This window comes from Nelumbo lutea, chromosome 2 (genome assembly GCF_056320005.1).
Source record: "Nelumbo lutea isolate HS-2025 chromosome 2, American lotus-T2T, whole genome shotgun sequence".
In the NCBI taxonomy this organism is placed as follows: domain Eukaryota; kingdom Viridiplantae; phylum Streptophyta; class Magnoliopsida; order Proteales; family Nelumbonaceae; genus Nelumbo; species Nelumbo lutea.
This window is the reverse complement of record NC_142685.1, coordinates 72591826-72605269: the sequence shown is the minus strand read 5'-3', so window position 1 is coordinate 72605269 and position 13444 is coordinate 72591826. Positions and strand designations below refer to the sequence as shown.

The following is a 13444-nucleotide window of genomic DNA, read 5'->3' as shown; positions in this document are numbered from 1 at the left end:
CTACCCTGGAAGCCTCTTTCCCTAGGCTGTTTAACCTCACCCTTGACCAAGAAGCCTCTGCTTGCCTCCCAAATCAGTCCGCTGAAAATTCTTTAAACCTCCACCTCAGAAGACCCCCAAGGGACTCGGAGATTTCTGATTTAATAGTTTTAATCCAAACCCTCAAAGATGCCCATATATTCCCCTCTCATTCTGACACCCGAATATGGACCCTTCACCCAAATGGCGAATTCTCTTCTAAGTCTATGTTCAGGGCTTCGACTGCTGGAGATCAACATCCCTCTTTTCTTTACAAGAAAATTTGGTGCAGCCACATCCCCTGAAGAATTTGCTTCTTTGTATGGGAAGCTTGTCTTCAGAAAGTTAATACTTGTGATCTCCTACAGAAAAAACTTCTGGGAAGACACTCCATTTCTCCTCATGTTTGTATTTTATGTCTCAGTGAGGGTGAATCTGCAGATCACATTCTTCTTTATTGCAGCTTCACTCAAAGGATATGGTCCCACTTCTTGAATATGGCAGGGTACAGCTGGGTTTTTCCAAAACACATTATGGATAACTTGAATCAATGGCAAGGAATAGGGCTTAGAAAAAGGGGTAAAGTCTTTTGGCAATCAGTGCCTCATGCAATAATGTGGGGCGTTTGGGATGAAAGAAACATCTGTATCTTTGACACTAAAAGCAGAACCTTGGAGGAGTTAATCTCAGATATTACTTACCATTGTGTCCTTTGGGCGGTGAATTCAGTTCTGTTTAAAGGACTTTCAGTCAACGATATTTCAGAGATATTCACCCCTTTCTGTTTCTGCCCCATCCCCAGCAATCTCCCTTGAGGCTTCCCGTTTCCATCAGTGATGGTGCGATAACCCTTAATTTTGACGGTTGCGCCTTAGGCAATCCGGGCTTTGCAGGTATTGGTGGTACAGTAAGGGACGAAAGGGGCAATATCTGCTGGATTTTCAGTGGTCCAATCGGTTGGGCCGACCCCACAAAGGCTGAAGTGATGACTGCTCTCACCTGAATCAGGATAATAAAGAATTTGGGAATTCAGAATTTGATCATTGCAGGTGATTCAGCAAATACGATAAAATGGTTAAGAGACAAAAAAGGGGGCCCTTGGAGGCTGTATAACTATCTGACTGAAGCTTGGGATTCTTTGTATGGTTTGAATGTTAACTTAGTTTGGATTCCTAAGGAACACAATCATACTGCAGATGGCCTAGCTAAATTTGGTGTGTATTTGGAGCATCTGTATGGCGACAAGCTTCCTCCTTTGTATCTTGTAGGGGTTCCCCCCCTGCTTTGTATATCTCCTCTTGTTCCCCCCCTTTTTTTTTCTCAATAAATTCTGGTTAAATTTTCTCAAAAGTTTCACAGAAATCTTCTAGACCTTTTTCTATAGGCTTATAAACTTAAAAATCAATAAAGATGGACTATATTATTACTTGGATGAAATAGCTGATTGCAAACCAGGTTTAGATAAGAAAACAGCAAAGAAAAATTAAAAGAAGAGAGAAGCGAAGAACGAGAGAAGACAAAGAGAAATGAGAGAAAAGGAAGCAGATTATATGGATCTGTTGCCTCACTTATTACTATTTGTATGAGCAATCTAAGTAAAGTACAATGACTGTTATACCCTTGCTGCCTATAATATGTGGGAAAAACAATGGAATAGTAAAACAACAATAAAAGAATATAGGGCCACACTTAAATAACTCAAATAACATATCAAGACTGATCTATTGTATCTTTACACTCCCCCTCAAGTTGGGAATAGATACTGGCCATTCCCAACTTGCGTAAATCTGTCTTCAACTTAACTTCAGTGATTGCCTTGGTGAAGACATCTGCAAGCTCCATGCTAGAGGCTATAAATGGTAGTCACACTTCCTGAGTGGCAGCTCTTAAAATATTGATCCAATTCGATATGTTTTGTTCTATCATGCTGCATTGGGATGTCGGCCATATTAACGACCAACTTGGTTGTCACAATACAACATCAAAGGCCTTTCATATACAACACCTAATTGTTCAAGAAGGGATCACAACTATAACATCTCAACTACTCTATGAGCCATGTACGTATACTCCGCTTCAGCACTAGAATGGGTAACATTCTGTTTCTTACTCCAAGACACAAGATTCCCTCCAACAAAAGCATAATACCTTGAAGTGGACCTCCTATCATCAACACATTTGGTCAATTAGTACTAGTGTATACTTCTTCATGTGACCATTGTCCTTAAAATGTATACCCCGGCCTGGATACCTCTTTAAGTAGGCAAGAATTCTTTCTACTACTAGAGGGTTGGTGGTTCTTGGAGAATGCATGTATTGATTGACAACATTAACAACACAGGAAATATAAGGTTGTGCCAAACAAAGATATAGAAACTTTCCTACAAGGCATTGATACATGGTGTATTTGGACTAATCTTGTGATTTAACTCAATTGGTGTATTTGCAATTTTAACTCCTAGTTTCCCAGCTTCCTTTAGTAGATCAAGGACATACTTCCTCTAGGAAGTAATAAATACCGTGCTTGGACTAGGCCACCTCAATCTTCCTAGGAAATTCCACAATTCGCCCCAATCTTTCACTTCAAACTCCTCATTGAGAAGTTGCTTAAGAGAATCAATCTCACTAGTATTATTGCTTGTCACTACAATGTCATTTACGTATACAGGAAAGACTATGATCTGATTGAGCTTGTGTACAATTAAATCTAACCAAGGCAAGTCTAAATTTGTCAAACCATTTAATGTTTTCTACAACTTGCAAGCTTTCTTCCCTATATTTGTATCATAAAATTTGGGAGGGAACTCCTTATAAGTATCCCCCTGAAGAGGACTTTGAGGACTGTAAGTAAACCCTAGTAGATTCTAGGTCGAAGTAGAGAAGAAGAAAGAAAAGAGAAAGAAGAAGAAGAGAAAGAGGGTTCGGCCAGACTAGAAGAGAGTCTAAATCTCATAGAGTTACAAGAAAGACCATTTTGTCCCTCATAAGAGATGGGACACATAACTTAAACTCATATACAATAGACCTTTCACTCTTAAGCAGATAAATCAGAATGACCAAAATACCCCTGACTCGAGCATTCTAACACCCCCCCTCAAGCTGGAGAGTATATATCATATAGTCCCTGCTTGTTACAAATATAATCTGTTCTTCCCCGAGACAATCCCTTTGTGAAGAGATTTGCCCACTGATTTCCTGAGCTTACATGAGATGTGGTTATCACCCCACTTATTACTTTCTCTCTTACAAAGTGACAATCAACCTCAATATGCTTAGTTCTCTCATGGAAGACGGGATTGGAAGAGATGTGAACAGCAGCTTGGTTATCACAGTATAGTTTCATGGGTTTGTCAACTGAGAATCCCATCTCTTGTAGCAATTTCTTCAGCCATACTAGTTCACATGTGGTATGGGCCATAGTCCTGTACTCTGCTTCTGCACTACTTCTTGCCACCACTGCTTGTTTCTTGCTCTTCCAAGTTACAAGATTGCCACCAAGGAAGGTACAATACCTTGTAGTTGATCTCCTGTCTGATATAGAACCAGCCTAGTCAACATCTGTGTACCCCACTATCTCAAGAGTTCCTCCATTTTGGTATAACAAACCACGACCTGGAGCACCCTTTAGGTACCTAACAATTCTCAGAACAGCTTCCCAGTGAGGAACCCAAGGATGTTGCATAAACTGACTCACCACACTCACAACAAATGATATATTTGGTCAGGTAGTTCAACTTTCCCACCAACCTTCTGTATCTTCCAGGATCATCAAACTCTTCACCTGCATCAACACTCAACTTGGCATTGAGTTCCATAGGAGTCTACTGGTTTAGCACCTAACAACCCTGTTTCTTCAAGTAGATCAAGAACATATTTTCTCTGACATAGGTTGATCCCATGTTTTGACCTCGCAACCTCTATTCCTAGGAAATACTTTAGCTTCCCCAAATCTTTCGTATTGAAGTGGTCCTGTAAGAATTTCTTCAACCTGTCGATTCCATTGCTGTCACTCCCAATTATGACAATATCATCCACATACATGACTAGCAAGATTTTTCCATCCTTTGAGTTATAGCTGAACACAGAATGATCAACCTGACACTGTTTCACCCCAAAGGCTTTCACCACTTCACTGAACCTGCCAAACCAAGCACGTGGAGATTGTTTCAGTCCATAAATTGCCTTTTTGAGCCTACACACCTTACCTGCCTCCCCTTGAGCAACAAACCCTGGTGGTTGCTCCATATACACTTCCTCAACGAGATCACCATGTAGGAAGGCATTTTTTATGTCAAGTTGTACAAGAGGCCAATCATACGTAGCAGCTAATGAAATCAACACCAGAACTGAACCAATCTTAGCCATAGGAGAAAATGTCTGCAAATAGTCCACACCATACAACTGAGAATAACCCTTGGCCACTAACTTCGCCTTCAATCGCTCCACATTGCCATCAGGAAGATACTTCACTGTGTAGATCCATTTACACCCAACAATGTGCTTACTAGGAGGAAGAGCGGTGAATTCCCACGTGTGATTATGTTGTAGAGCAGAGAGTTCTTCTTCCATGGCTTTCCGCCACCCTGGGGAGGTAAGAGCTTCCTGGATAGTCTTGGGGATGGGAACAGATGAGAGTAATGATATAAAATTGCAATGAGCAGCAGAAAGGTGAGCAGCAGAAAGGTGAGCAATAGAAAGGTAGTGTGAAATAGGGTGAGAAGTACATGTACGTTTACCTTTCCGCAAAGCAATAGGAAGATCAAGATCTGAGGGAGAAGGAGCAGTAGCAGGATCTGTCGACAGGGGCTGAAGTGGAGGAGTGCTCTCCCCGTATGTGTACATATATAATGTATACATACATATATACATATATACATATATATTAGTGGGGATCCCACGGGTGGGGATCGGGGTCCCCGTGGGGCGGGGAGTGCTCTCCCCGTCCCCGCGGGTGAGAAATCATCCCCATCCCCACCCTGTTCGGGCCGGATCCCCACGGGGATCGGGGAAATGGGGAAAATTGCCATCCCTAAGTATTCTTCTGTGTTATCAGAACGGAATTGTTTAATCTTTTCCCTAAACTAAGTCTCAATCATTTTATAGAAAACCATGGTGATTCTATGTACTTCCTCTCTTCATTTCATCAAGTAAATCCAAGTACATCTTGTAAATTGGTCAATAAAATTGATAAAGTAACGATAACCATCCATAGAAGTAATGGGTGAAGGACCCCACACATTAGAATGAATCAAATCAAAAGGAGCATTAACTTCATTACTAGAGCTGGGATAACTTGTTCTACAATGTCTAGACAACTGACACACTTCACAAAATAGACTCTCAATTGACACATTTTGAAACTATTCTGGAAACAAGACTCTTAACAAGGTAAAAAATAAATGACCCAATCTAGCATGCCAAAGATAGATGGTAGTACTAGACTCCTTGCATTCCCCATTGTGATTTGTTGAAGCTTGATGAGCTGAGCTGAACTGATATCTTCATTGAGGTAGTAGAGACCACCAGCCTCATGACCACTCCCAATCGTTTGCCTCGTCATCCGATCTTGGAAAACACAATGTGTGGGGAAAAAAGGTCACAATACAATCCAAGTATTTGGTGATTTTAGAAACTGAAAGCAAATTTGCAGTAAAGTTTGGATCATGCAAAACAGATTTAAGAGGAAGATCCTTTCCAAGTTGGACATCCCCTTTTCCATGAATAAGGGAAAGAGAACCATCAGCAACTCTTACTTTATCTTGCTCAAAACCAAGATAATAAGATGAGAAATAGGAGGAATTGTTTGTCATATGTTCAGAGGCACCCGAGTCAATCACCCAAGGGTCATTCGGATGATGCTGAATAGCACTAAAGGCAGAAGACATACCTGTCTTGGCAAAGGATGAGGAAGGAATAGTGCATTGTTTCAATCGAGCCATAACCCGATTTAGAATGTCTATCTCTGCTGATGTAAATTTAGGGAAGCTACTTGGGAAAGTAGTGGTCTGTCCCACACACAAAGAAGCACTCGAGGTGATAGGCTTTTGCACTCCATCCACCAGATTTGAACTTGCCACATGTCCATAAGATCCTGGATCTTTATTCAGCAATATTATTGTATGTAGGTCATATGGATTGAGGCTCTAGAATCAACTACACAAATTCCAAAACAATGGAGCATGGGCATGGTAATCAAAAGTTTCTTTTGACTCCAAAAAAGAAATAGACTCCTGAGCTTCTCCAAGACTTCTGAATTACCAGAGGCTTTGGAAGAAGGGGGAAAATCTGATTAGGTATTTGTAGTTGTAGCTAAATTGGTATATCCTTTCTTCCCATTCCTAAATGTTTTTAGTGTCAAATGTGGGTGGAGATGTGTATTTTTCAATTGTGGTCTCTAGTGTGATCAAGCTTCTTATAATAATCGAACACTAGTTCTTTAGCCTTCTCAATGGATAGATTTACCACTAACCCTAGCTTATATGTGGTTTTCACTGGGGCAGAATGATCTTCTAAAAGTTGACTCATAATAGCCATATAACTCTCCTCCCCTTGTACAACCATAGAAGTGTCTATGAGTCAGTTTCTCAACTATCAAGAGTTAGGCATACTTGTGGTTTTGTTCATATGTCCTTGAGTCTTAACAGATTTTGTTTCTAGAGTTATCTGTATCCATGTCAGTAGCTGAGTTATAGTCTTTGACATGTTAAGCAAACATTGTTAAAATTCTTTTCTCTCAAGAAATAAAAGATCTAATTTTCCATTCCATATTTTTTACTCTGATGTGTGGGGCCCTATTACTTTTTCCTTTTGAGAATGGTATAAGTTTTTATGATGTTTATGGATGATTATTCTAGATGCACATGGATTTATACAATACAATCTAGAGATGAGGTTCCCAAAATTGTAAAAGATTTTTCAACATTATTTTCGTTGGATTTTAAATCGAAATTCTAATCTTCCAATCTGACAATGCCAAATATTATTTTCATGGTGATCTCATTGAGCTTTTTTTGCTTTGTGTGGTTCCCTTCACTATAGTTCATCTGCAAAAACACTTCAACAAAATGCCTTGCAGAAAGGAAGAACCATCACCTCCTTGAAGTTGTGCAAGTGTTGTTATACATGAATGTCCCCAAATGTTTTTGGATGGAGGCCATTTTGTCTGCTACATATGTTATCAACTGTATGCCATTCTGGTTGTTGGAGTAAAGGCCCCGCACCAACTTCTATTTCTCAAAGCCCCTTAATTTTCTATCCCCATGCGAGTGTTTGGATGTTGTTGTTAGGGGTGATCATGAAAAATTGAAAAACTGTGTGTGCAAGTGCCCCTGTGGGTAAGGGAAGGGCAGCGAGGTTTGTATGTTAATGGGTAGGGAGTGTCTGTTGTGGTTTCTGTCGTTCGATATGTTTTTAGGGGTACCCAGACCTTGGTTGTAATCCTATGTGTATGGTTGTTTATATTAATGAAATACTTTCTGTTATCTATCAAAAAAAATTATAATATAATATTTTATATATATTTCTAGTTTTTTATTATATATTTTTATATTTATTTATAATATATATAATAAAAATAAAAAACAAAAAATTGACAAACCAAACCGATGGTTAATTGAACCAGTCAACCGATTAACTGATTGGCTTTGGTTTGGTTTTGGTTACTGGTTTTCCAAAAGTTGGTATTGTTTGGAAAATAGGCCCTTGGTTTGATTAATTGAACTGTGAGCACCCCTAGTTGTTGTTTTGTCCATGACCTGTCAACTTCTGGTTGACTTGATCCCAGAGCTATTCCATGTATCTTCCTTGGTTATCCCTCTTCTCAAAAGGGATATTGCTGTTCTTTGAGAATTAGCTCTCTTTTTTCTCATTTCTCCTTTGGGGGAGATTAGGGTTAAGGAAAACCAGTTCTGTTTCAGCTCCCTCCTCTTTTTGATCCTCCTCCATTCCATGTCTTTCTCCACAATCAAAGGGGTCAATAGATCCTTCTCAGCAAGGTAGTCTTGTCCCTATTGATGCTTTTGACCCTGCTGATATTAATATTCCTATTGTTAATGATCTAGACATTCCGATTGGCAAGAGAAAGGGCGTCATATCATGTGCCACTAATCATTCCATCCCCCATAAGAGAAAGGGAATCCTTGTCCCTAAGAAAGTCGTAAAGGTCCTATTAGTTTTTGAATGGACAAATGCAATGAAAGAAGAAATTAATGCATACATAAGAATGGTACTTGGGAGTTGCTGCATTTTCTTGGAGGGGATGAATTAGTAGGGTGTAAATGGGTGTTCAGGATAAAGCACAAGGTAGATGGTACAAAGCCTGGATAGTGACAAAAGGGTTTACAGAATATGGAGTGGACTATGCAAAGACCTTGCTATTGAAGTTGCTCTCTCACAAAAAGGAATCTTCATTTAACAAAGGAAATACATCCTGGATCTCCATAAGGACATGGGTAACCTGGGAGTGAAATCAGTTGATACTCACCTTGATTCGAACTGCAGGTTGGGTGACTATAGTGGGGAAAGTCTAAAAGATGTAAAGCAGTTCCAAAAACTTGTAAGAATACTCTTTTATCTTTCCTTGATCAGACCTAAAATTGTTTATGCTATGGGTGTCCTTAGTTTATGCAGGGCCCTAAGGCTACTGATTTAGAGGCTACAGTGAGGATTCTCAGATACCTCAAGAAGTTTTCAGGAACTTGCTTATTGTTTCATAAGCATGGTTATTTGAAGGTTGAAGTATGTACAAATGCTGACTAGGTTGGATGAGTGGATGGTAGAAAATTGACTAGTGGGTACTGCAGCTTTGTGGGTGGGAACATAGTCACATGGGGAAGTAAGAAGTGGAGTGTTGTGGCTAGGTTTGGTGTAGAAGTTGAGTACAGAGCTGTGTCTTATGGCTTTGTTAAATGAACTGGGTTTGTAGTGGATAGTCCCATGTCACTCTATTCTGACAATAAGGCTGCCATCAATACGGCAACCAATCCTGTCCTCCATGATAGTACATTGAAGTCAACAAAAAGAGAAACTTGTAAATGGGGATGTATGTACTCCTTATGCTAGTTCTGGAGAGCAAGGATAGACATTGCACTTCATCACTTGCCGCACAATGATCTCTGTGACAAGTTGGGCATGAACTCATCCTCTCTTTTCTCACTATTCTCCTATCTCCTTCCATGTAATAGTTTTAATCATTGAAATAATGATTGGAAGAATGAAAAATTAAGTTAGTGAGTGGAAGAAGAACAATAGAGAGACCTGGGTAAAATGGGTATGCTTTCAATCTTAATCATATACTAATTACTTAATTAACTCATATACTCATGTATTTCAAGTAGAATTATGCCCCTGACTATTACTTGCAATAACAGTTTAGAGTGAAACAAAATGACCATAGAATCCTTGGACAACGACGGCCATGTAAATGATAATATAATATGTTTACCTCTCTTTTGCATGCTAAATTTCTACTAATCCACAGAAGGAATCTGGATTCTCAATCTCCGTACTCATTTCACTGAAACAAATTTTATGGTTATCTTAGCATCATAGTAGCCTTTTGATAATGGCTGAAGTTTCTGAGTTGATTGACTTATTGATTTGTCTTTTAGTAGATGAAATGATTAAATACTAAAATATTCAAGGGTATTGTATTGTGTTCTACTCAACTGTAGCTTAATCCAATAAGGATCTCTCAACCTCGTTAAAAACTTATGATAGAAGACAAAGCAATAAGGTTTTCAGTTCATCTACTTCATCTGTTAACAAATGACCCCTTATTCTCTTAATTTGTTCTGTTATTATATTTTATTCTAACATGTGATTCATGTTGCAGTTACATTCAACTTGATTTGGGACAGCTACAAGTGAAAAATGAATTCTTGTGGCATGGATGCCCTGACAAAGATCCTTCAGCTGTCCATCTTGATGTGCTTCATGCTGAGGTAAGCTTTTCTTTGACTTCTCTTTCCGTGGATAACCCATCATGTTATTAAAATTTAAGATTTTTTTTTTCTTTCTTTCTAGAATTTAGATTGAAAAATGAGCACAATAGGGGATGAAAAATGAACAAGAGTATAAAGAAGATAAGAGAATGCAAGGTTTTAGAGCATGGGCTATCTGCCCTTTCCATTTGTATTTATATATCATAAAATAAAAGAAGTATAATTACAGAAATGCCCTGGATGTCCAACAATAAGAATGGCATAAACAGCATATAAAAGACGGCACAAAAGGATATAAGAGCCAATAAAATCAACTAATGTAAGTGTAGTTGAGTTTAAATAATAAGCTTAGAATTGAATTTGTCTTCTTACTTGTCAGCGGCATTGTAATTCTCTTCTTACTTGACTGCCCCTTGAAGCTCTGCTCAATTAGTCTCTCTTTTGTTGTCATGTTTTCTCTGTTTCTTCTTCTTAATTGAATGTATCTTCTTATTTGTTTTTTTCCTCCTTGTATTACGTCTTTGTATGAGAGCAATACTCTTAGTGGTCTTCTTGTGTGTGGTGTTCTGGGACCTACCTACTTGTATATATATATATATTTATTTATTTTTATTTTTATGTATATTATTCTGTATAAAGCTTTATTTATCTTCTGCAGTTACTTGGAATCAGCATGGCTGTTGGAGTTAATGGTGTTACAGGAAAGGCGGTAATACGAGAAGCCCAAGGTTTTCATGTCTATGTACGCCGCAGTTTGAGGGATGTTTTTAGAAAAGTTCCAACAGTTTCCCTTGAAGTTAGGGTAAATTTCTTGCCTATTTGAACTGTTTATTCATTTCCATATAATTCTTGCCTTGACTTTTTGCTCAAAGGCTCTAAGATTTTCTGTCATTACCTTGTTATAACTGCAAATTGCCAAACTTTCCTTCAGAATGATGTGAAGATTGTTGTATAGGTGTATAAGCAGCTGATTTAATACTGAACAAGGCACTATGATTGCAATAGTGATAAACAATTATGAAGTTTCTGCTTGTGGCAAAATGAACGAAGGTTTGGGAGCTGGAACTGGAAATGTTTTTTATGGAATAGATGTAATGTGGATAGAAGGCTTCTTGGAGGGGCTATTTAAGAAGAAACATAGTGGAAAAATGAACACAGGGGCAGGAGTTATCATTTACTTTATAGAGAGAAGAGATAATGTCTTTTCTTCCCTTCCCTTTTCTTTTCTTCTTTTTCTCTTTTTTTATTCTCTTTCTTTCTTTTTCCTTCCCTTTCTTTTCCTTTCTTTTTCTTTTCTTTCCTTTTTTTTCTCTTTTATTTTTTTCTATCTTTTTATATGAGGTTGTATGAGTTGTATGAGGTGTACGCCTCTTGCACTTGAGGCGCATGCCTCAGAGGTGTTGGCGCTTCTGGTATATGCCTCAGGGCATTTTGGGGGTGCCTCGCCTGGAGTACAAGAGATAGTTTTAACTACCAGTACTATGTGGAGTACAAGAGATGGTTTGGATGACATATTTCCATTTCCATGGGTAGTGTCACAAAATTTTACTGGAATGTAGCATAGCAGTGTTATTACCACTTTGAGCTAGCTTGATGTCCATTTAAAACATGAAGTTAAATATTAGTTTATTTGTGTAATAGATTATTCGGTTGATCTATTGGAACCATTTGCATTTTGTATTAGTTTAGATTCTGTTTTAACTCATCTTATCATGTAGTTTTGAATCTTAGAGTTCATAGTACAACTTCAAAACATATTCTTTTTTCTATGACCTTAGATTTTTGTCTTTGTTTAATGATTTAGTACAAGATAATAATTTAAAAAAGGTGTGCATATGCTTCTTTTATCATTTGATACAATGGTGTTCTATATTTTTGCATGTTTTTCAATTTCTCCACAATGTTCATAATTTTTACAAATTTAATATATGATATTTCTGAAATATTTGACAATTTTCTTATATTTGGACAACCAACAATTCCACTGTCATAGGCATTTTAGACTTGTTCACATGTTCGCCCATGACACCTGATGGCGGGACACCCATTTACAATCTAAATATAATATATAATTTTCATTTAATAAAAACAAGTAAAGCAAAAAATGAATATAATAAAATTGAATAAATTTGTTAAATAGTTTTTATCCACTCTCAATTACTTGCAAGCTGTTTAGTTCCATTAAGGAAATTGTATACGATGAAAAACATTCACTAGCTTATATTGAAAAAAAAAACGTTCGAATATATGTATGTTAGGTAAAAATATTATTTTATTCAGGTGGAAAGGGTTGTAGTTGTAAAATAAATTTTTTTAGTAAACAGCATAGGGATTTAATAAAATTTAAACTATGAAAGAAAGCATTGTATCTGGAATTTATAAAGAAATTACAATAAATCTAATTTGTTGTATACATGATAAACAGCAAATATGCAAATTAAATAGTTGCATTATTTTATTTAAGTAAATAAGGTTATAACCATGAAGTAAAGTAAGTAATAAGATTTCAAAACATAGTATTAATATTAAAACAAATATATGAAAATAAATATAAAAATTTGCTAAGAAATAAAAAGAAATTGTACCCTAAATGCATAAAATATTACATATAATTTTAGTATATATTTCTTGATATTTTAGTTTATACAGAGAAGATTATAAACATAAAAATACAAAATAAAAATAAAAAATGCATAAGGTTCATATTAAAAAGAATACATCATCATCAAAATCTTGTCCCAACCATATGGGGCCTGCTACATGAATCGTTTTCACCATTCCATCCTAAGAAGACATATCAGGATCAATGATCATGAGAGTTTGGAAAATGTTTTTGTGACAAGTTAAGACTGGAAGGTTTATTAAAAACTATATAAATGTAATGAAAAGAAAATAAGGAGACGCTATACCTGAACTCAGACTTGATACTCAGACCTTTTGGGGACTATAGGGTGCTGTTGATTGCTTTAGAGGAACTCACGTATATTGAAGAAAAAACTTTCCTTTATGATAATGGGATCATATTGTTGAAATGATGCATAGCATTCAGGCATTTTGATGTGAAGACATAGGTGTACTTTTCAATGTATTACAAGAATACACATTGTGATGTATATAGGGGACTTTGGTGGAGCTTTTGTAGAAGCGTATGAAGATACTCTAGGCTTTTTGTAACATCCACATTGTTAAGATTAATGTGATGAGGGACAAAACGGAACATTTCCTAGACATTTTAAGTGATCTGCAAATGGCTAAAGAGAAAATTCTGGCTATTGTCGTATACCAAAGCTTTGTTGCAATCAACTCTGATGAAGATTGAAAATGATGATGTGTCAAAATACCAGACATGTGGCAGCTTATAGTTGGCCTCCGTGGGTGTCACTATAATAAGAGCGTCACTCATCAAGGCCAATCCTGACTTGTTTTTGTTTCTGGAATCAAAATTGGTTAAGGTGGATTGTTGCATTAGGAGATTATTGATTGTG

The 13444-nt window shown here is 37.2% G+C and overlaps 1 protein-coding gene across 3 annotated transcripts in view; it reads left to right on the top strand.

The window, feature by feature from the left end:
* LOC148871496 (uncharacterized) overlaps nt 1–13444 on the top strand; it is a 181046-nt gene that overhangs the window by 81356 nt on the left and 86246 nt on the right. For all 3 annotated transcript variants that reach the window (XR_016106452.1, XM_088967218.1, XM_088967219.1), the window contains exons 31-32: nt 9851–9959; nt 10618–10761. Coding sequence is in view for 2 of the 3 variants with exons in the window: in XM_088967218.1 (XP_088823344.1) it covers nt 9851–9959; nt 10618–10761 (253 nt within the window). In the remaining variant the exon portion in view is untranslated. The remainder of the gene's footprint in view (nt 1–9850; nt 9960–10617; nt 10762–13444) is intronic.